This window comes from Trachypithecus francoisi, unplaced genomic scaffold (assembly GCF_009764315.1).
Source record: "Trachypithecus francoisi isolate TF-2019V2 unplaced genomic scaffold, Tfra_2.0 Lachesis_group13, whole genome shotgun sequence".
NCBI classification, from domain to species: domain Eukaryota; kingdom Metazoa; phylum Chordata; class Mammalia; order Primates; family Cercopithecidae; genus Trachypithecus; species Trachypithecus francoisi.
Window position 1 is genome coordinate 103,074,369 of NW_022681458.1, and position 25,021 is coordinate 103,099,389.

The following is a 25,021-nucleotide window of genomic DNA, read 5'->3' on the forward strand; positions in this document are numbered from 1 at the left end:
TTTGAGATTATTATTAATTTATAAAATAGCCATGTGTGCAGAAAGTGTTCTATGCAGCACATAAACGAACGTAGAAACATATTCTTCCACTGACTTGTATTAAATTTAAAATATATTCCATAAGAAAAAAATAACTCCAATGAATAAAATCTAATTTGCAAATTCCAATATTCAGTGCAAGGGATATTATACAGCTATTATAGTGTGATTCAAGAGCATTTAATTTTACTACCATAAATGCAAATTTAGTCAAATGGAAAATCACTCTATATTATATTCACATTCCACTACATGGTTAATTTCTATCTTACTGGGAGTTCTTACTGCTTCTATTGTTTATGCTACGTTTTGAAGTATTTAATGTATTGCTAACTGAAAGAGTTATATGAAGAATTTTCAGTGTGTATCAGAAAAGTCAAACTGTTTCTGAAATGCATTCTAATAGGAAAAGTTTGATAATTTTATGTCTATATTTTGTCTTATTAATTCATAGTGAAATTATTCTAACTACCTAAGAGCATTCTGAAAAAATATTCAGGAGTTTGATTAGATTGAAATAAAAAAGGCACCAGGAGTCTTACCACAGATTTTTATACTCCTAAGGGAGGCTAGTTCATAAAGTATTTTCTGGTTTTTTAATTCGGGGGTGGAGCAAGATGGCCGAATAGGAACAGCTCCAGTCTCCAGCTCCCAGTGCCAGCGACACAGAAGACAGGTGATTTCTGCATTTTCAACTGAGGTACTGGGAATATCTCACTAGGGAGTGCCGGACAATTGATGCTGGTCAGCTGCTGCAGCCCGACCAGTGAGAGCTGAAGCAGGGCTAGGCATCCCCTCACCTGGGAAGCGCAAGGGGGAAGGGAATGCCTTTTCCTACCAGTGGAACTGAGACACACAACACCTGGAAAATCGGGTAACTCCCACCCTAATACTGCGCTTTACCAAGGGTCTTAGCAAACGGGCACACCAGGAGATTTTATCCCACACGTGGCCGGGAGGGTCCCATGCAGACGGAGCCTCCCTCATTGCTAGCACAGCAGTCTGTGATCTAACGGCAAGACAGCAGCGAGGCTAGGAGAGAGGCGCCCACCATTACTGAGGCTTAAGTAGGTAAACAAAGCCACTGGGAAGGTCGAACTGGGTGGAGCTCACAGCAGCTCAAAGAGGCCTGCCTGTCTCTGTAGACTTCACCTCTGGGGACAGGGCACAGCTAAACAACAACAACAAAAACAAAGCAGCAGAAACCTCTGCAGACGCAAACGACTCTGTCTGACAGGTTTGAAGAGAGCAGTGGATCTCCCAACACAGAGATTGAGATCTGAGAACAGACAGACTGCCTGCTCAAGTGGGTCCCTGACCCCTGAGTAGTCTAACTGGGAGAAATCCCCCAGTTAGACACCCCACAACTCACATGGTGGAGTACACCCCTGAGAGGAAGCTTCAAAACCAAGAATCAGACAGGTACACTCGCTGTTCAGCAATATTCTATCTTCTGCAGCCTCTGCTGCTGACACCCAGGCAAACAGGATCTGGAGTGGACCTCAAGCAATCTCCAACAGACCTACAGCTGAGGGTCCTGACTGTTAGAAGGAAAACTAACAAAGAGGAAGGACACCCACACCAAAACCCCAGCCGTACATCACGATCAGCAAAGACCAGAGGCAGATAAAACCACAAAGATGGGGAAAAAAAGCAGGGCAGAAAAGCTGGAAATTCAAAAAATAAGAGCACATCTCCTCCTGCAAAGGAACGCAGCTATCGCCAGCAACGGATCAAAGCTGGACGGAGAATGACTTTGACTAGATGAGAGAAGAAGGCTTCAGTCCATCAAATTTCTCAGAGCTAAAGGAGGAATTACGTACCCAGCACAAAGAAACTAAAAATCTTGAAAAAAGAGTGGAAGAATTGATAACTAGAATAATTAATGCAGAGAAGGCCATAAATGAAATCACAGAGATGAAAACTATGACACGAGAAATACGTGACAAATGCACAAGCTTCAGTAACCGACTTGACCAACTGGAAGAAAGAGTATCAGCAACTGAGGATCAAATGAATGAAATGAAGCGAGAAGAGGAATCTAAAGAAAAAAGAAGAAAACGAAATGAACAAAGCCTGCAAGAAGTATGAGATTATGTAAAAAGACCAAATCTAAATCTGATTGGGGTGCCTGAAAGTGAGGGGGAAAATGGAACCAAGTTGGAAAACACTCTTCAGCATATCATCCAGGAGAACTTCTCCAACCTAGTAGGGCAGGCCAACATTCAATTCAGGAAATACAGAGAATGCCACAAAGATACTCCTCGAGAAGAGCAACTCCAAGAAACATAATTGCCAGATACACCAAAGTTGAAATGAAGGAAAAAATCTTAAGGGCAGCCAGAGAGAAAGGTCGGGTTACCCACAAAGGGAAGCCCATCAGACTAACAGCAGATCTCTCAGCAGAAACTCTCCAAGCGAGAAGAGAGTGGGGGCCAATATTCAACATTCTTAAAGAAAAGAATTTTCAACCCAGAGTTTCATATCCAGCCAAACTAAGTTTCATCAGTGAAGGAGAAAGAAAATCCTTTACAGATAAGCAGATGCTTAGAAATTTTCTCACCACCAGGCCTGCCTTACAAGAGACCCTGAAGGAAGCCCTAAACATGGAAAGGAACAACCGGTACCAGCCATTGCAAAAACATGCCAAAATGTAAAGACCATCGAGGCTAGGAAGAAACTGCATCAACTAACGAGCAAAATAACCAGTTAATATCATAATGGCAGGATCAAGTTCACACATAACAATATTAACCTTAAATGTAAATGGACTAAATAGTCCAATTAAAGGACACAGACTGGCAAAATGGATAAAGAGTCAAGACCCATCAGTTTGCTGTATTCAGGAGACCCATCTCACATACAGAGATATACATAGGCTCAAAATAAAGGGATGGAGGAAGATCTACCAAGCAAATGGAGAACAGAAAAAAGCAGCGGTTGCAATCCTAGTCTCTGATAAAACAGACTTTAAACCATCAAAGATCAAAAGAGACAAAGAAGGCCATTACATAATGGTAAAGGGATCAAGTCAACAGGAAGAGCTAACTATCCTAAATATATATGCATCCAATACAGGAGCACCCAGATTCATAAAGCAAGTTCTTAGAGACTTACAAAGAGACTTAGACTCCCATACAGTAATAATGGGAGACTTCAACACCCCACTGTCAACATTAGACAGATCAACGAGACAGAAAGTTAACAAGGATATCCAGGAATTGAACTCATCTCTGCAGCAAGCAGACCTAATAGACATCTACAGAACTCTTCACCCCAAATCCACAGAATATACATTCTTCTCAGCACCACATCGCACTTATTCCAAAATTGACCACATAATTGGAAGTAAAGCACTCCTCAACAAATGTACAAGAACAGAAATTATAACAAACTGTCTCTCAGACCACAGTGCAAACAAACTAGAATGCAGGACTAAGAAACTCAATCAAAACCGCTCAACTGCATGGAAACTGAACAACCTGCTCCTGAATGCCTACTGGGTACATAACGAAATGAAGGCAGAAATAAAGATATTCTTTGAAACCAATGAGAACAAAGATACAACATACCAGAATATCTGGGACACATTTAAAGCAGTGTGTAAAGGGAAATTTATAGCACTAAATGCCCACAAGAGAAAGCTGGAAAGATCTAAAATTGGCACTCTAACATCAAAATTAAAAGAGCTAGAGAAGCAAGAGCAAACACATTCAAAAGCTAGCAGAAGGCAAGAAATAACTAAGATCAGAACAGAACTGAAGGAGATAGAGACACAAAAAACCCTCCAAAAAATCAATGAATCCAGGAGTTGGTTTTTTGAAAAGATCAACAAAATTGATAGACCGCTAGTAAGACTAATAAAGAAGAAAAGAGAGAAGAATCAAATAGGCGAAATAAAAAATGATAAAGGGGATATCACCACCGACCCCAGAGAAATACAAACTACCATCAGAGAATACTATGAACACTTTTATGCAAATCAACTAGAAAATTTAGAAGAAATGGATAATTTCCTGGACACTTACACTCTCCCAAGACTAAACCAGGAAGAAGCTGAATCCCTGAATAGACCAATAGCAGGCTCTGAAATTGAGGCAATAATTAATAGCCTACCAACCAAAAAAAGTCCAGGACCAGATGGATTCACAGCTGAATTCTACCAGAGGTACAAGGAGGAGCTGGTACCATTCCTTCTGAAACTATTCCAATCAATGAAAAAGAGGGAATCCTCCCTAACTCATTTTATGAGGCCAACATCATCCTGATACCAAAGCCTGGCAGAGACACAACAGAAAAAGAGAATTTTAGACCAATATCCCTGATGAACATCGATGCAAAAATCCTCAATAAAATACTGGCAAACCAGATCCAGCAGCACATCAAAAAGCTTCTCCACCATGATCAAGTGGGCTTCATCCCTGGGATGCAAGGCTGGTTCAACATATGCAAATCAATAAACGTAATCCAGCATATAAACAGAACCAAAGACAAAAACCACATGATTATCTCAATAGATGCAGAAAAGGCCTTTGACAAAATTCAACAGCCCTTCATGCTAAAAACACTCAATAAATTCGGTATTGATGGAACATATCTCTAAATAATAAGAACTATTTATGACAAACCCACAGCCAATATCATACTGAATGGGCAAAAACTGGAAAAATTTCCTTTGAAAACTGGCACAAGACAGGGATGCCCTCTCTCACCACTCCTGTTCAACATAGTCTTGGAAGTTCTGGCCAGGGCAATCAGGCAAGAGAAAAAATAAAGGGTATTCAATTAGGAAAAGAAGAAGTCAAATTGTCCCTGTTTGCAGATGACATGATTGTATATTTAGAAAACCCCCTTGTCTCAGCCCAAAATCTCCTTAAGCTGATAAGAAACTTCAGCAAAGTCTCAGGATACAAAATTAATGTGCAAAAATCACAAGCATTCTTATACACCAGTAACAGACAAACAGAGAGCCAAATCATGAATGAACTTCCATCCACAATTGCTTCAAAGAGAATAAAATACCTAGGAATCCAACTTACAAGGGATGTAAAAAACCTCTTCAAGGAGAACTACAAACCACTGCTCAGTGAAATAAAAGAGGACACAAACAAATGGAAGAACATACCATGCTCATGAATAGGAAGAATCAATATCGTGAAAATGGCCATACTGCCCAAGGTAATTTATAGATTCAATGCCATCCCCATCAAGCTACCAATGAGTTTCTTCACAGAATTGGAAAAAACGGCTTTAAAATTCATATGGAACCAAAAAAGAGCCCGCATTGCCAAGACAATCCTAAGTCAAAAGAACAAAGCTGGAGGCATCACGCTACCTGACTTCAAACTATACTACAAGGCTACAGTACCCAAAACAGCATGGTACTCATACCAAAACAGAGATATAGACCAATGGAATAGAACAGAGGCCTCAGAAATAATACCACACATCTGCAGCCATCTGATCTTTGACAAACCTGAGAGAAACAAGAAATGGGGAAAGGATTCCCTATTTAATAAATGGTGCTGGGAAAATTGGCTAGCCACAAGTAGAAAGCTGAAACTGGATCCTGTCCGTACTCCTCATACGAAAATTAATTCAAGATGGATTAGAGACTTAAATGTTAGATCTAATACTATAAAAACCCTAGATGAAAATCTAGGTAATACCCTTCAGGACATAGGCATGGGCAAGGACTTCATGTCTAAAACACCAAAAGCAACGGCAACAAAAGCCAAAATTGACAAATAGTTTCTAATTAAACTAAAGAGCTTCTGCACAGCAAAAGAAACTCCCATCAGAGTGAACAGGCAACCTACAGAATGGGAGAAAATTTTTTCCATCTATTCATCAGACAAAGGGCTAATATCTAGAACCTACAAAGAACTCAAACAAATTTACAAGAAAAAAACAACCCCATCAAAAAGTGGGCAAAGGATATGAACAGACATTTCTCAAAAGAAGACATTCATACAGCCAACAGACACATGATAAAATGCTCATCATCACTGGCCATCAGAGAAATGCCAATCAAAACCACAATGAGATACCATCTCACACCAGTTAGAATGGCAATCATTAAAAAGTCGGGAAACAACAGGTGTTGGAGAGGATGTGGAGAAATAGGAACACTTTTCCACTGTTGGTGGGATTGTAAATTAGTTCAACCATTATGGAAAAGAGTATGGCGATTCCTCAAGGATCTAGAACTAGAAGTCCCATATGACCTAGCCATCCCATTACTGGGTATATACCCAAAGGATTATAAATCATGCTTCTATAAAGACACATGGACACATATGTTTATTGCGGCACTATTCACAATACCAAAGACTTGGAATCAACCCAAATGTCCATCAGTGACAGACTGGATTAAGAAAATGTGACACATATACACCATGGAATACTATGCAGCCATAAAAAGGGATGAGTTTGTGTCCTTTGTAGGGACATGGATGCAGCTGGAAACCATCATTCTCAGCAATGTATCGCAAGAACGGAAAACCAAACACCGCATATTCTCACTCGTAGGTGGGAACTGAACAATGTGATCACTTGGACTCGGGAAGGGGAACATCACACACCGGGGCCTATCATGGGGATGGGGTAGGGGGGAGGGATTGCATTGGGAGTTATACCTGATGTAAATGATGAGTTGACGGGTGCTGTCGAGTTGATGGGTGCAGCACACCATGATGGCACAAATATACATATGTAACAAACCTGCACGTTATGCACATGTTCCCTAGAACTTAAAGTATAACAATAATAAAATAAAATAAGTATTTTCTGTTACTATAGGAATACCTGAGTATATTTTAGTAACAGACATAATATCTCCTTTAGGGAAAAATTTTTTTCTCATAAAAAATGAATTGTTTGGAAATTTTGTTATTTTATTGGTAAGTTAATTTTCTCATTGAGAAAATGAAAACCATGGTGTTATAGCTGGATGATTTATCTACATTTATATTTAGAAATATTTAGGCCAAGTAAACAATTTGAAATTCCACACTATTTCTATCTATTGAACCTGCAACGCATCCGCAGGGATAAATCTCTATGAAACATTGAATTTGCTGTCTTGATGCATCCAGAGTTGTATATAGATACAGCACAACTTTTAGTGTTTTATTCAAATCATTTGTCTAAAACTTGGAGCGTGCTCAAAATCTGTAGTTCAGCTTTATCTGTGTACACAATTATATCCTGATTTACATCAATAATATGTTCTGGAAAAATATTTTTTAATATAAATGAGTTCTCATATGAATTCAATATGAGATACAGACATGTAGTTTATTTTACAGCATCTAATAATTCATAATTATATCATATGTAATTAAGTCACTTAAAAAGCATTTTTCACTTTTGAAGTGTGGTTTTACAAAACATCGTTTGGTATTATATACTGCAGAACCTCATTATCTTCACACAAATGTTAATTTGTTAAACAAATCCCAGTGAACAATTCATGGATTTATTCATTGTTGGTTTACTTAGAGTTAAGCCTTTTGGCAAATTCCTATGTGGACACTATATAACTAGGGTTTGGGGCAGGCTTAATTATAATTTATAAGTTTATGACAATTGTATGGAACAATAATAATTGAAGAAAAGAAATGTCACTAGTTAATTAAAAGTACACATCTGTGAGGCATAATTAAAATTTTCCATGTAGGAATGGGTTGTCTCATTCCTTAAGGTTATTTTTTGTAATAATGAACACTAAAAATAAAATATATGAGCTATATTCATATAAAAAGATACTAAAAAACGAAATATTTTGATGATTATATCAATAAGGATCCATGTCGTTTATTTTTATGACTTGCTCATAGAAGGATAGAGTTAAGATAAAATTTGCTTGTGAAAAAATAATTGAAATCATAGTAAAGTGTAGTATTAGGAATTTATTATTGAAAATAGAGAAAATTTTTGAAAGTTTTTATGCATCATAGACATCATTAAGACATTTATGCTGTTAACAGCTATATTTACACTTAATCTTTACTTGTATGAACACTTATTCTCTATAGTATATACATGATGTTTGGTATTTTTTTACTCCTATTGGTCTGTAATTTAGTCTTTTAATGTTTACATCAAAGTGAGTCAAGCTTTCCGACCCAGTTGATTTAGAGGAATGGAACTAGAGGCTTTGTACATTTGAAACAACATTCCCAATTACTTTCTTCCACTCCTAAAGTTTGGAGTTATGCTGAGGGGAAGCAGATCTTACTTTGGGAGTCTGAAAATATGCAAAAGCACAGCTAGCTAGGTTAAGAGGTGAAAGCGCAATTTGGGATATGGTGGGTAACACATTTGAACTGAATATTTTAAGTATACATGAAGAAGGCAGAAGCCGTCATTGTAGCTCTCTCTGCCACCATATCTGAGGACTTTGGCAGTAATTTTTTTTTCCCCCTGGAAATAAAGCAAGAGGATGAAAGAGGCCTGTGTTGTGGAAGGAAATAAAATCAGAATCGTCTCTGCAATGGGAAATACCCTGACAGTAAGAGGCAAATAATAGACAGAAAGATAATTCCTTCTCATTCATTCAAGGGTTTTCTGTCTTGGTAACTGTTCCCAAATCAGATGGTAGATTGCTCAAAGTCAAGTTCAGCCAGGAATTTTTGGATAACTTTGTAACATTATGAAACTAATGACAAAACACATGTAGTGAAGGATCTCAAGTCATATATGTATGTGGAGCATAAAATACACAGTCACCTAACTGATATCTTGAAGAGTGAACATACATTTAAACTGCCCATCTTTGCTTTACTTTCACTTCTCATTTAAATGAAGACTTTTATTTAAATCAATCTGTGCATCCTAGCTCCCTTAACATAGGTATTAATTATATTTAGGGAATGCTGAAAACTAGATATTTGGTTCTACTTGACTTGTTTGGGCTGTTTTTTATTTGTGTAAATTTAGGGAATACAAGTGCAGTTTTGTTTCATGGATATATTGTGTAGTGTTGAAGTCTGGACTTTTAGTGTAACCATTAGCTGAATAGTGTACATTTTACCCATTAAGTAATTTCTTATCCTTTACCCTCCTCCCACCTTTCCAATTCTCCAATGTCTATTATTCCACAATACGTCCATGTGTACACATTATTTAGCTCCTATTTATAAGTAAGAACAGGTGGTAATAGACTTTCTGAGATGTTTTGCTCAAGATAATGGCCTTCAGTTTCATGCATGTTTCTACAAAAAACAGGATTTTATTATTTTCTATGGCTAAGTAGTATCCCATAGTGTGTGTGTGTGTATGCCACGTTTTCTTTATCCAGTCATTCGTTGTTGAACACGTAGGTTGATTCCATATTTTTCCTGTTGTGAATATTGCTGTTATAAACATACATTACATATGCAGTATGTTTTTGATATAATGATATTTTTTCCCATTACGTGAATATACTCAGTAGTGGGATTTCTGTATCAAATGGCAGTTTTATTTTTAAAATCTGAGAAATCTCCGTACTGTTTTCCATAGAGGTTGTACTACTTTACATTCCCACCAACAGTGTATAAGTGTTCCCTTGTCTCTACATCCTTGCCATCTGTTATTTTTTGGCTTTTTACTAGTAGCCATTCTAAGTGATATAAGATGGTATTTCATTGTGATTTTTACTTCTCTTATAATTATTTTGAACTTTTTTATATACTTGTGGGCTATTTGTATGTTTTCTTTTGAAAAGTGTTCATGTTCTTTAACCACTTTTTAATAGGGTTATTTATTTATTGGTTATAGTTGAATTGTTCGAGTTCCTTTTAGATTCTGGATATTATAGCCCTTTGTCGGGTGCATAATTTGCGAATAATTTCTCCCATTCCTCTGGTTGTCTGTTAAGTCTGTTGATTATTTTGCTGTGCAGAAGTGTTGTAGTCTAATTAAGTCCCATTTATCTACTTTTGTTAATGATGCATTTGCATTTGAAGTTTTAGTTACGAATTGTTTGCTCAGGCCAGTGTCCAGGAAAGTTTTTCCTAGGTTTTCTTCTAGCATTTTTTATAGTTTCAGTTCTTACATGTAAATTTTAAATTCATCTTGAGTTTGTTTTGGTATATGGTGAGAGTTAGGGCTCCAGGACCATTTATTGAATAGGGTGTCCTTTCCACATTGTATGTTTCTATTAACTTTGTCAAAGATCAGTTGGCCGTAAGCATGTAGCTTTATTCCTGGGATCTCTATTCTGTTCCATGGACCCATGCATCTATTTTTATACCGGAATCATGCTCTTTTGGTTACTGTAGCCTTGTGGTATAATTTGAAGTCAGGTAATGTAATGCCTCCAGTTTCTTTTTGCTTATAATTACTTTGGCTATTCAGGCCCTTTTTCTGTTCCATATGAATTTTAGGATAGTTTTTTCTAATTCTGGGAAAAATGACGTTGGCATTTTGATAGAAATTGTGATGAATCTGTAGATTGTGTTAGATAGTATGATCATTTTCAGGTAAACAATTAATGGTGTTAAAATTGAAAACACAAAGAACATAGTTTAACAAGTATGTAATATAGGAAATTATAACTCTAACAAAGCAAGTAGAAAAACACAGAAAGCGTAATAAGAAAGTGGCAAAAGATAAGTCTCATACATGTATGCAGGAGTTTGGGGAGCACAAAGCAGAGGAGGAGCCCAGTCAGACATGGAGGAAACCAGCATTTGCAAATCACTACAGAAGACAATGTTCATGATGCAAACTTTGCAGCAAGTGATTTTGAAATATTCAGCACGAGTTCAAAAAGTTGTCAATGTCCTTTGACTAAATATTAACACTTTTCAAAATGTGTCCCAAGGATTATGTAGTAATAAAAAAGAACAAATTTAGAAGTGAGAATATTCAGTTGTGTTATTTGTGGTATTACAAATTTGGAGATAAAACCTTAAATTCAAAAACAATAGGATATACAACTGCTGTATAATATGGGCCTAGGAGGGAAATTATGTATACATAAAATGTCTGTATAAAGAAATAGATCCTTCTTTATACTTGCATATTTTCCAGATACCCCACAATTAACATGTATTACTGTTATTATTGAAAATTAAAATAGCAACAATAATTATTATTGGAAACTATTATTAGAAATTCAAATGTTGTCAGGATCATGATAATTATTTTTATTGGTTGCTTACTACGTGCCAGACACTGTTCTCTCCCTTTGAATCTTCATAAAATACCTGTGAGATAATAAAAGTAAGATTCTGTCTAATTTTGCTGCTGGCTTCATGCGTCACAGTTAGTGATTTGTTTGGACCATATGGTGAGAGCAGTTCTAAACTATTCAATCTTCCGGCTCTGTGGACTAATGTTAGAAGGCTTAAGTTACTTTACTTATATTCACAGAAAAGACAAAAATGCTTCAATCTTATTTCCACAATGCTGGCTGAAAATAAACCTTCCAGAAGTATAAATAAATCGTGACCTATAATTTGAAGCATATCCGAATATATTAAGAAGTACCTGGGAGCGAGCTAGATAAAGCCCACAATTCTTCCTTTTCTTTATCAGGCTTTGCTGAATAGTTCTGTGTAGTCTTTTTGATGCTTAAGAAAACCTGACAGCTATAGTCAACTTGCTAAAATTATTTATAAATGGACACTCACTTTAAATCCAGGAAAGCATTACATTAAGCAGAAAAGTAAAATGTCAAATCTCCTTATTGAAAAGACTAGCATTTTTTTTTTTTTTTTTTTAAGCATTCAGAACTTCTATTCCATGAATCAAAGTCTGAAGTCAAGACAGATTCACAAAGGAGAGTAGTCTTGGGGACAAGAGGTCAGGAGATAGGCTTTTCTATCGCAATCCTGTAACTAACTGGATGACATGGTGGTACTTTGTCTCAGTTTATGATGTCTATGCTATATAAAGGGACAGGAATGTGGCTACTGTCCAAATAGTAAAAATGTTTTGAGTAAGTATTATGTCATATTTTGATAGTATTTTCATAGAAGGGCATTAAATATAAACATTTATAAGTATGCTCTGCAGTTTAAGTGTCACTTAAATACTGCTATTCCTTACACTCAATGTTTTTATCAAACCAACTGAACTAAAAAATCATGTATATACATAAAACTAGTTAGATATAAAACATCATACTCAAACACAAAAATTTGAAAGCACCAGACTGACTCAACCAGGACCAAGTTAAATGGGGGTGTCATAGTTCACATAGACAAATAAGTATGAATTAAAAATTGGCTTAAAAAGAGAGCAGACTAATAATGCTCAGTAGCATGTATCTACTGCACAGAAATAATCAGTCCCGATGTGACAGAAAGCTCAGAAGGAATTACTTTTGCTAGCATTCCTTTGTGGCAATCAGACATACTTGTTCAAGCCTTGTGTAGATAGAGGAAAATAAATCATAACATATCTGTCCAATATTAAGCAGAGAGGATTTTTTGCATACTTTGTCATTAAATATTCATTAAATTATATCAATAAGTAGTATTTTTATAATCAACTTAACAACAGTTTATAAAATAAATCTAGATTTTAAAGACAGACATTCATCAGGATTACCGTAAGTTATTGAAAAATATCAACATAATCTACCTCTACAATATTCAAATGAAAGTATATTGCTTTTGAGAAAATGGGTGTCAACAGTGATTGATATATTACTTGACAAAACGTATCCCAACAAATTTTACTCTACAATTATTAGCAAATAGGTAGTAATTTCTATATTGAGCATAGTATACTATTTTGGAAATTGTATAAACATAGTTATATCTTTAATATAGCAATTGCTATATTGTGAATGCTTAATAAATAAGAATTCTGCTAAATTCCTTAGATACATTAACTTTTATTACTGTATGATGTTTACATTGTGGCATTTTTTCAATGTGATCTAGAGTGGTTAAGTATTAAGACCAGAATCTGAGAACCTTGATTATTCCAAATTAAGTGCTCTAATACATTACTTATTATCACTGAAAATCAGCACTCTCTGCCCATATCAAAGAAATAGCTGACTATGACTATATTACTAAAGGTGACATGTAAATAGGTCCATTTACTAGAGATACAATGCAACCAAATCATATAAATTTAATGCCCCTTTAATGGAAACTAATGATAAATCTTTACAATATCCATGCAGATATTTATCCATATAATAGAAAATATTTTATTCTATTGTTATGTACTTCAACATATATTATTTCAACTGAGATATATGAATTGACTTATGGGCATCTTATGTCCAAAAGTATAAAAATAAGAAAAAATGAGCAATATAATTTTGTATGAAGCATCATAGCGAGGGCATATACTCAGTCAAGTTTAAATAATAGCCTAAGCAGAGATAATTTGTTTAATAATAATAGTGGTAATAATGCCAATAGTACTACTAATAGTAAAACTTCCAGTTACTGTGGACTGGCTATGTGGCAGGCATTGTGACATGTGTTTTACCTGTACACAGTATGTTTTGCTATCACTGCTTACAGAATGTGATGCAGAGAGGAAATCTAAGTTTTCTAAAGTTACACAATTTAAAAATCAAACATGATTTTATTCCCAGGTCTCCCCAATACCAAAAACAATGTATTAAACACTGCACCGAATTGATGTTTTTCCTTTAAATATTAGTGATGAAATATTATATGATCAGCCATTTTTACTGACACAGATTTTGCTATGTAAGGGGCATGTGACATAAGTGAAATTTAAAGAACTCTATGAGATTCCAAGACATTTCCATTTTTCTTATGAGCAATACAATGTTTAAATAAAATATAGACCTTACTAATATTTATTATTGTTTATAGATGATTAGTGATTTAAATTACATCTTCACCATATTTGACATTAGCTATTGTTTGTTATCAAGTTAAATTGTAAGAGTTTATTATTATGGACTAAGTGCAGTGACTTACGCCTGTAATCCCAGCACTTTGAGAGGCCGAGGCAGGAGGATCACGAGGTCAGAAGTTCAAGACCAGCCTGGCCAACATAGTGAAACCCCATCTCTACTAAAAATACAAAAAATTAGCCAGGCATGGTGGCAGGTGCCTGTAATTCCAGCTACTTGGGAGGTTGAGGCAGGAGAATCGCTTGAATCCAGGAGGCGGAGGTTGTGGTGAGCCAAGACTATGCCGCTGCACTTCAGCCTGGGCAACAGAGCGAGACTCCATCTCAAAAAAAAAAAAAAAAAGGCCGGGCGCGGTGGCTCACACCTGTAATCCCAGCACTTTGGGAGGCCAAGGCAGGCGGATCACAAAGTCAGGAGATTGAGACCATCCTGGCTAACATGGTGAAACCCTATCTCTACTAAAAATACAAAAAATTAGCCGGGCGTAGTGGTGGGCGCCTGTAGTCCCAGCTACTTGGGAGGCTGAGGCAGGAGAATGGCGTGAACCCGGGAGGTGGAGCTTGCAGTGAGCCGAGATCATGCCACCGCCTGGGCGACTGAGCAAGACTCCGTCTCAAAAAATAAATAAGTAAATAAATAAAAAGTAAAAAAGTTTATTTTTATGACTTTCCGGTTTGACTACTTGCTGGAACATTTTAGAAGATATATACAAAGAATTTCAATCTATGAAGAAAAATAGTATAAATAAATAGAACTAATCTCCATTTATTTTATGCATATATATTTGTATCATCCAAAGAAAAAGAATCAACAAGACATACATATATATGTGTATGTGTGCGTCCATATATATATATATGAAGGAGATTTATAATGGGAATTGGTACATTGCTTGTGGAGCCTGAGGAGTCCAATGGTATACTGTCTGCACACTCAAGGATCAGCAAAGGCAGTCATGTGATTCAGTCCAAGTCTAAAAATCTGAGAACTAAGGGAGCCAATTGTATAACTCTCAGTCTAAGGCCAATCACTTGGGCAACTGAGTGGGAAGGAGGAAGCAATTCTGGTGTAAGTCTTTGAGTCTGGATGCTCAAGAACCAGGAGTTCCGATGTCCTCAGCCAGGAGAAGATGGATGTCCCAGCTCAAGAAAGAGAATTCACCTTTCCTCCACCTTTATTCTATTTGGGCCTTCAATAAAGTTGATGATGGCCACCCACACTGGTGAGGAAATATCTTTCTTAATTGGTCTACTGATTCCAATGCCAATATCATCCAAAAGCACCTCGACAGACATACTCAGAAGTAATATTTTACCAGCTACTTTGGCATCCCTTCGCCCAGGCTAGTTGACACATAAAATGAACCCTCATAGTAATCATCTAGCAAACCCTTTGTTAACTAACAAACAGAGTGCGATTTCAATATGAAGTAGACCTAACAAACACTGAAAGCAGCTATAGTCTAGTGAAAGTAGGTATGCCATTGAGGACAAAGTTTCCTCGTTTAGGAATAAGAATGAGCCCAGAATCAGAAAATTGGGACAGAGGCATTTAGATAGAAAGATAAATATTTAAGCCATAAAATTGGGTAATATCACCAGAAAGAAGTTTGGAAGAACACTTTTTGAGAGACAGAAAGAGAAAACATAAAGACTATTATACAAAAAAGCAGTCAGAAAAAAAAAAAGATAAACCAATAAAGCTAGTGTTTCAGAAGTCACTGGAGAAACATCTTCCAGGTAGAGATATTAGTCAACATTGGGTAATTAAAGAGAAAATTTGAAGAAGGTAATGGTGGAGAAGTAATTAATGGATTCAGTAAGGAAGTGATTAGAGGTGAGTTTTGAAAGTATGTGTGTGTGTATATATATGTATAAATATATGTATGTATATATACACATACATACACATACATGTACACTATTGCATATATATTTATATATTAGTGTATATTAATGCATTTTGTTATCTGTAGTTCATATAAAGTACAGAATATATAAACTACAGAAAATACATACTACAGAAAATACATATACATATATTATATATATAGGCAACACTACACATTGTTCTTAAACTTTCTCACCACCAAATAATTAAAATCAGTCTTATATGAGCAATACATTCATACTGAGGGTCCTGGCCTCTTTTCTGAGAGCACAAAGAAAGTAATACATTAAGATACTTTTTTTTTATATTAAAAAGAAAAGCTGTACCTTCAGTGAAGGATTGGAATTGCGAAGTGAAGTGATTTTTATAATTGAATATTTTATTTTGTCACATATTTGTTAAATTGGGAGCAGAGAGTATAATTGTCTTTTGAAGAAGCTCAAAGATGTACCAAAATTAAAATTTGTACAGATAGATGGACTTGGCAGATATTAGATTTGCTTTTTGGTTTGTTTGCTGTTGTAGTATGTGTGTTCTTTCCTTTGGAAAGATAGAATTAAGCATGCTTAGAAGCTAAAGGGAGACGAAAGACTCATTCTTCAAAGTCTAAAACTGTTAGCGCCTGAGAGTCAAGTTGATGGAGAATTTCAGCTCTAGCCCATCACTACCATTAAAGTAAATTCAAATTTAACTTTATCTCAAATAAATAATGGAAATAAAATATAAAATTTAATAAAAGTTTCAGAATGATTTGCTTAAATGGTTAAGTACTTTGACAGACATAACCACAGAATAAGTCCTACCTAAAAAAAGTGAATCTCATTTAATAGAAATAATAATAATAACAATCATAATAATCAGATCTAAAATATAACTGTGTGCTTTCTATGTGACTGGTACAGTTAGAAATGCTTTGCATGTGTTACCCAATTTATTCTACTTGATTCTCCCCCAACAGCTGCAGGAGGTAGGTAGTATTGTTATGTTGATTTTATAGACAGGGATACAAATATTTATTTCCCCACGGTCCCACAATTAGTACTTGACATCCTTAGGCTATGAATCTAGGCAGTCTGAAAACCTTACTCTTAGTGTCCAAGCTAAGGAAACTGTCAAAACTAGACTGATTTAGAACCCGGAAACATAAGGTATGGAGCCTCCCCTTCTTTCCTCAGGTCAACTGATTCTCTTTCAGATTGCACTACCCTAGTGGGCTGTCAACTCCCCAGCTCCCTGGATGCATCGCTGCTATAAATCTATACCTTAATCATTGTAACAGGACTGTTTCTTTTTCGAGTATCAAAATCAAATTCTGCTACCTAAAAACCTTTATAAATGAATCCAATGCAACTTGTTAGGGTGCACCTAGAGAGATACTTGAAAACAGCAAATAGGGCCCATTATACAATTCTGCAACAGATGGTTCATTTCCTATCAGCAAACAAAAGATCGGCTGTATCACCAAACAGTTTCACTTAGATAATATTCCCCTGAATATGAAGATTTCTACTTGTCAAAAAGAAATCTACTCTTCAAAGGAAGAGAAATAGGAACTTTTAAAAATAATTCAGCTGCACTCTGAATGATTTAAGGCATATGCTAGCTGTGGACAACCTGATCACCCTGCTGTAGTTTCAAAACCGCTGTAAATGAGACAAAACCATGAAAGCTCATTGTCATTTCTCTGAGTGACTGGGATAGAAGAATTTTCAAGTACCTCAGCAGGTACCATTTGTTTCTTTCACACTTGCCTCATTTTACTTCTTTTCCCAGCCCTGATTTAAGCAAAAAAAAGAGAAACACATGTACAAAACAGTGAATCCACAGTGATCACATCATATGTTTGTGTGACACCTTTTCAGATTGTTCTAATGTACTTTAATTGTTTTTGTACTTTGTACACTGTTTATTGCATTGTTTTGCTCATGGTAATTTTTATTTCTATTTACTTGCTCTATATCTCTGTAAGGCATCTACGGACTGTAATTGAAGAATTACTTCTGTTGTTTTGGGCTCTTGATTTTTTCATTACTCTTGTTCCAACAATTATTAACCTCTTCATTTTCTACCATTATTTGTTCTGTTGTCCTGTAGCTTTGTTTTTCACCTACTAATATGCCAATGAAGACATTTTGTTTCTATATCAACAACTAGAAAAATACATTGCCATTTTAACGAAAATATCTATTAAAAGTTAGTGAACATTTTCTGGCACCAAAAAAATATATGAGATTACTCAGCTTTTAACGTATATAAAATTTACCTTGCTTCTCAGGCCATTAATAGGAATTTTTCTGCCACCAAACTAATAATATTCATAAATGCTCAGTTTTAAAGCAATATTACTCACCATAAAAAAATGTATATTACTTTGTTCATTTTGGGCATCAGTCTCTAGCATTTTTGAGCATGTAGAGTCCTTTCAAAGTAAAGTTAATAAGTTATGGAGCCTCAATTCACTCATTTTCTTAAAAATGTATATGAATTTTATTTGTAAGTATTGTATTCACTGAGGAATGTTTCTCAGAAGAATTAGGCTTCTCCAATGTAGAATATATAGCAATAGAGAACAATCATATCATTTTCACACCTGAAGTCTTAGTAAGATTTACACTCATGCATTTCTCTAATAAGTTTAATTACACTTCTGTGTCTACAAAGATGACAGAGAAATGGCATGAGTATTCTCTAGGTCTATTCTCTTATCTAAAGATAAGAGAGATGGCTTCCATATTCTCTAATGCTAGTCAACTGAGTGATATTGTCTGAGTCTTAGTTAACTGAAATCTATGAAAGTCTCTCTCTCTTATACTCTTTCATGTTGTTTCTTTACATTTTTGCAAACTTTGAAACTTATTATTTTATCATTTAAATGATATCCATTCATTTTGTTTTGTTTTCTTTTTCCTTCTCCTCTCCTACAGAGCTAATTCCATATTTCATTTTCTACTCAGTCCTTGACAGCCTGAGCAGTTAGAGAAACTTATATACAAGAGTTAACTGTGTTGTGTTTAAAACACCATACAGGATTGTTCACCTTTCATCCTGATGTTAGTCCCCACCGAGTAAATAAAGGAAACTAGTCCAAGATGATCTGTCATGTTTGGTCTTACGTGCTGCTCAAGTTAAACTTCTAAGTCATCCTATTATTCACTAGACTGCAAGTACAGTCCATTCTCATGAATAACAATATCAAAATTAGACAAAATAAGATTTGGCACTTATGTACTAACCACAGCATGTGTATTTAAGTCAAATAAAAGTTAATGTTACTAAATCTAATTATTATAAATTACATGTCTACTTTAAACTTATTACAAGATTTATTTATAGCATGTGTAAGCTAATGTTTTATGTAGATTCAGTGGTGGTTGGTAGATGATGTTTAAACAATGTGAAATTATATTTTAGGTTCTAATGCAAATATAATCTGTATTACCACATATGAGGAGAACAAAAATAATTGGAAGGGTCAAATTGATATGAGAACAGAAGTAAAAATAAGAAGTATTTTAAGCAAACAATACATGCATGCGAGTATAATTAATTATTCATAAAATGATTATTTTGCTGAATTGAACCTTGGCTATCTTCTAACCTAGATTTCCTTGAACATATGAAAAACTGAGACCCAAAGAAGTCTTGTTACTGCCTAAAGAGTAAATCGTGGACAGACCTTGACCAGAAACCTGGCTTCTCAACTTTTATCCCATGAAAATTCCTTGAAAATAAACTATTTCAGTCAAATAATTTGCTTTTTATTACTTATTGTTTCCAACAGGGAGACCCACCTGCAGCTGTGCACTAGGTTTCACTGGGCCAAACTGTGGTAAGACAGTCTGTGAGGATTTTTGTCAAAATGGAGGAACCTGCATTGTGACTGCTGGAAACCAGCCTTACTGCCACTGCCAGCCGGAATACACCGGAGACAGATGTCAGTACTGTAAGTAAAAGCAGCACCCAGAAGCCTGCTGGGAAGCCTGCTTTGATGTTTACATTAATCTTCTGATGTCCTGTATCCACTCCTTCCATTATCTTAATTTTAGCCATCCCCTATTTTTCAGGTTCAGTCTCTGTCACTCTAACAATTATTTACCCATTCTTCACCTTTCTCTTATTGTAAAGATTTTATCTTTCTTCCTCCCTCAGCTTTGATTCCATGGTCCATTATTATAACCATTCCCTGTGTACACCCTCATCTCCCTTCCTCTCTCTTCCCCTCTTTTGCACTTCTTAGCAAACCATAACCATAGTTAAATCCAATTCTCCATCTCTCCTGAACTGACATCCCACAGATGAATGCAACTGAAGAAAAACACATAATTATATTGCTTGGTCTTATTTTAATTCTATCACTAATTTCAAATGGGCACTTACTAAGCCTTTCTATGCAGTTCCCTAATCCACTGACTCTCCCACTCCCCTAGATGTCTATGTCACACCTCCTCCTTCTCATGAAACCTCCAATGCTTTCTCCTCAACTTTACCCTCAGCTGAGAAACTTGCTTTATATTTTATTGATATGAATAGAAACCATCTAAAGAGAGCTGCCGCAAACTCACATTAGCACATCCCCCCAGCTTCTTTCTCCTATGCCCATGAATTTGTCTTTCTTCTTGTTACTAGAAACCCCAGGCTACATCTAATCCTGTGCTATCCATCTCATGTCCAGACCCCTCTTGGCTACTCATGAACACATCTCCCACAACTGTCCCCTCTTTCTCCTGCTTTGTGACTACTTTCCTGTCTGCCAAGTTCTTTCTGGAAAAACCTTCACTTGTGCCCCATATCTTTCTTCTAATAACCTTATTTTTCTGCTCTCTCCCTCTCTCTCTTTTTTAACAGAAGACTTACTTGAAAATGTAGTTGTTATCCACAATTATTCTCTTTATATTTTTTCTTTGATCCCACCTCTGTCAAGTTTTTGTCTTTGCTGTTCTGCTGAAACATCTTTTATGAAAGTCAAGTTAATTGATTTTAGTTAATGTCCTCCATGTTGCCATATGTAATGATCAAATCTCAATTATTATTTTACATGTACTTTCAGCAGTTAATCATTTCATCCTTCTTAAAACATTGTCTACAAAGATTTTCATTCCTCTAGCCTGTGTTGTGTTATCTATATTATTTAAATCTTTCAGATGTTTCACACATGCAACCAAAATTGAGACCTACTGCCTTTGCAATTTCACCTAATTGCATGGTTTTTTAAAATATCATCCAAATATTAATGACTGTAAATTTACATATCCAGCTTAACCTGTCTCCTGAATCCCAGGTTTTTATACCTAATTGTCTGTTTGACAGCTTGCTATCATTCTAATGTAAACTGATTTGTTTTTACCCCAAGATTTTCCAACAAGTTGAGTTTCCCTTATCTGAAATGCTTGAGACCAGAAGTATTTTGGATTTCAGATTTTTTTGAATTTTAGAATATGTCCATCTGTATGAGGTATCTTGGGGATGGAACAAAAGTCTAAATACAAAATTCCTATTTCATATACACTTTATACACACTGCCTGAAAGTAATTTTATATCTATTTTTTACGAATCTTCTGCCCTCCTTACTGGAGCTCAGGTGTGACATTTTCCACTGTGGCATCATGTTGGCACTCAGAAGCGTCGGATATTGGAACATTTTACATTTCAGACTTTCCAATTAGAGATGCTCAATCTGTGCTATAGTCATTTCTAGCTCTTTAAAAGAAAACGTACTCACTGTCCAGACCAAAATAATTGAATTTTTTGATCCCCCCCCCTTTTTTTTTAATCTCCTGTTTTCACTCTCAATTTTACCTTTAAATATACTCAGCATCTGAATACTTCTCACCACTCCATTCTACCAATATCTCTTGCCTGGATTGTTACTAATGGATCTCCGTGCTCCCTTTCTTTGCCTCTTAGTATCCATTCTCAAAAGGTCAGTCAGTCATAGTTCATTTTATTCACAATAAAATTGCTTTCTATCATACTCACATTTATTGAGGTTTTTCTACACCCAAGGACACTTGCAATTAATTCCTTTTTTGCATTATTTTATTAATTTATTTAATCCTGTCAATAAACTAGATATTGTTTTTACTCTCACTACAGAAGAGAACACCAGAAAAAAATAAATAGACTTCTGAATATCACGTATTCAGCATTTGCTAGAGCCAAGATTCAAACCAGGCCATCTAGCTTCAGGGCTCAGGTCACCGGTCACACCCCCAAAAGTTACATTAAATGTCATTGAACTTTCACAGAGAGTGGCCTAGGTCTTTGGTCATTTTAGGAACTATGTGGGACAGCACAGAGTCAAGCTATAATCATTGGCTTATTTGAGAATCAAGCGTAAAACTTAGTATCTTGCCTCTGATGGTACAGAGGGGCCACTTCTGCAGAAGCAAGAAAACATTTACTTTTAAGTAGCTGATTTATTTTCCAAATGTTTATTCTTTCTGTATTAGGCTAGCCTTTCCTTGACATATGTAGATGCCCCTCCCCTTGGCCAATGTTCCTTTTCACATTGCCTCACTTATTTCTTAAATGATGTGCACCACAGGCCAGAGTTTATATGAAAATACAATCTGGTGACATCCCTACATCCCTATAGTGTTTTATAACACTACCTTATCCTTTCTCATGCATTGCTCACATCTCCGCCACCCTCATTCCCCTCCTCTCAACACAGCAGAGTATCCCAACACAACTTCCACCCACGAACTCATGTGTGTTTGCTTTCTGTTCCACCATTGTCAGACCCCAAATGATTCCATGCCAGTGAAGGACAACACTACTATACCACTTAATGAAGACCCCTATTACTACCCATCCTAGGTCTGCAGGCTCTCCTTTATTCTAGTAAAACCACACCAATTGCCCTTCCCTATATAGAGCTAGCTTCCCTGACTCTGCCCAACTTAAATACCATTTTCTTTTAGAAATTGTTCAAATTCTCAGTTTGAATCAACCTCTCCCTCCTCTTCCGACTCTGATCATTTTTACCTGTTGATTATGTACATTACCCTTACTTGTCTGGGATCTTTTTGAGACTACAACCAAGAATGGCACTTGCCAGAGGAACAAAGAATCACACAAATAAATACATAAATAAAAATAAATGATTTGAATAAATGTTAACAAAAGAACAATCAATTTAAAATCATTTTACATTAAATGTAAAATTACATTTAATCAGTGTTCAACAATCTTGTAGCTATTTGTGGTTCAACTAGAGCTAATATTTTCTCCTCTGTCTTTTGGTTCCCAATTGATAGAGCAGCATAGAACATGTCATTTTCCCCCATTGTTTTTATATTCCTTTAGTTGAAACAACAGTATTCTTAGTTCTTTTTAAACTAAGTTTAAAAATACCATGTGGCCATAGTTTGTAGAGCAGTTTGGATCCTTCCAAAGAATAAATTCCATTAGCTTATGTTTTAATTGACAACTTAATAGAATCACAGTCTGAGGTAGCCTGATGCTTTATAAAGAGCTGCATTATAATTTTATTATCACTATTAGTAGTCAGAGCGCTTCCCACCTTTTACTGCAAAGCACTTATTAAAATTAACCAATTAATCCTTAGACAGAGGTTAAATAACTTGCTCAAGGTCCCGAAGTAGTAATATTATAGTCAGAATTGGACCCCAGGAGTTGTTGATCAAGATGTCAACAAACATTCTTGCAGTATGGTGATGCTGTTTCTTTGGCAGCATAATAAGTCTGTGGACAATGTCATTAAAATGACAAATTCAACAGCTGACAAAAGCATAATAAATTTGGGATCTATTAGATGTAAGCCGACAAGGTTCAGCGGACCTGGTGTTCTGTCAAAATTGTATCTTGCATATACAAAATCTTCTGTCTATAAAAGAAGGAATGACAGAATGCTTCATTACAGTGCCTAATTAAAGGTCCATTAGTGGGAGGTAAAACATCAGTTCTTAGTTGTGCTGAGTAAAAACATTTCATAACTCTAATAGCAGTATAAAATCCTGAGGTCTGAAATGCAAATTAATTTTAACAGCAGCAGCCCAGGGAGGAGAGGCAAAGATAAATAATGGTAAAAGTAAAATTAAGTATTCTTCAAGTAAGTTGTTAAAGAACAAACATAGCTGCACTTCTTGCTATTCTAGAACAAGGGTTACTAGTGTAAATAAAAATAAACAAGTGAGCATGACATATTGAATTTAAATCTAGGTGTTAAATATGAGGTCAACCAATATCTGAAGTTATTTATGATTAAATGATAATAACATTAGGTCAACGGGGCCAATTAAGACCGATTCAATCTGTGTCTAAGAACTAGGTAGTCAAATTAAGTGAAAACCTGCTTATCCTCTCATTGATACTTTCAAAGCCCTCTAGTAACCTGCTTGGGGACTAGACTTATTAGAAGTATACCTGTATGCCTTACTCTCCCTGGTTCCAATAAGTAAGTAATGTCTCTACCTTAATGAGTGTCTCTACTTACAGAGTTAGAAGTACCTGACAGTAATCCAAAGATATTATGTTTTGTAATCAATATTAGAACCACAGACTATCAAGTAACTTATAAAACAATTATGCACCATAGATATAAGCCTGTCATATTTGATGACACGACGGGATTATTTTTATCATTTGTCTTCTAGGGTAGCTTCATCCCATGAGTCAGTTCATCAGCGAATATGTTTTGATGTTTACAATGAGTCTGTCACTATGTTCCGCATTAAGAAAAGAAATGGTGATGTCAGAAACATTTTCTGTTCTCAATTAACTCACAGTGTAATGTGTGATTCTGAAAAGGAAACGAGTTATTACAGGTCAATTTAATGAAACACAGAGGCTACTGGAACTCACAGAAAGACCATAGAGTTTAGCCTTTAAGAAAATTTCTTGAAGGAATTGGTGTCTAAGCTGAGATCAGAAGAAATCAAGAAACTAAGTAGATGAGACAGGGAAGCAGCAAGGGGGAGCAGCATATGCAAAGGAACAGCATATACAAAGGGGAAGCAGCAAGGGGGAGCAGCATATGCAAAGGGGGAACAGCATGTGCAAAGGGAAAGCCTTTGGAGATTTATTTTTCCTGTTTCTATTAGATTTTTCTACAGGAGGGCTGGCAAGAGAAATCACACACAGTAAACATGTGTAATGTTTTAATCCAAGAGATGTTGCTATGACACATTATTTTATCTAATATGTGAATATATATCCTTTCAACAAATGCTCACACAACCCTTTGAGATTAATATTATTCATCCAAATTTGCAAGCGCCAAC

General features: G+C 35.7%; 1 protein-coding gene across 1 annotated transcript in view; it reads left to right on the forward strand.

Annotated features, from left to right (window-relative positions):
- LRP1B (LDL receptor related protein 1B) overlaps window positions 1-25,021 on the forward strand; it is a 303,637-nt gene that overhangs the window by 210,893 nt on the left and 67,723 nt on the right. The window contains exon 32 of the mRNA XM_033229413.1: window positions 19,557-19,718. Coding sequence (XP_033085304.1) covers window positions 19,557-19,718 — 162 coding nt within the window. The remainder of the gene's footprint in view (window positions 1-19,556; window positions 19,719-25,021) is intronic.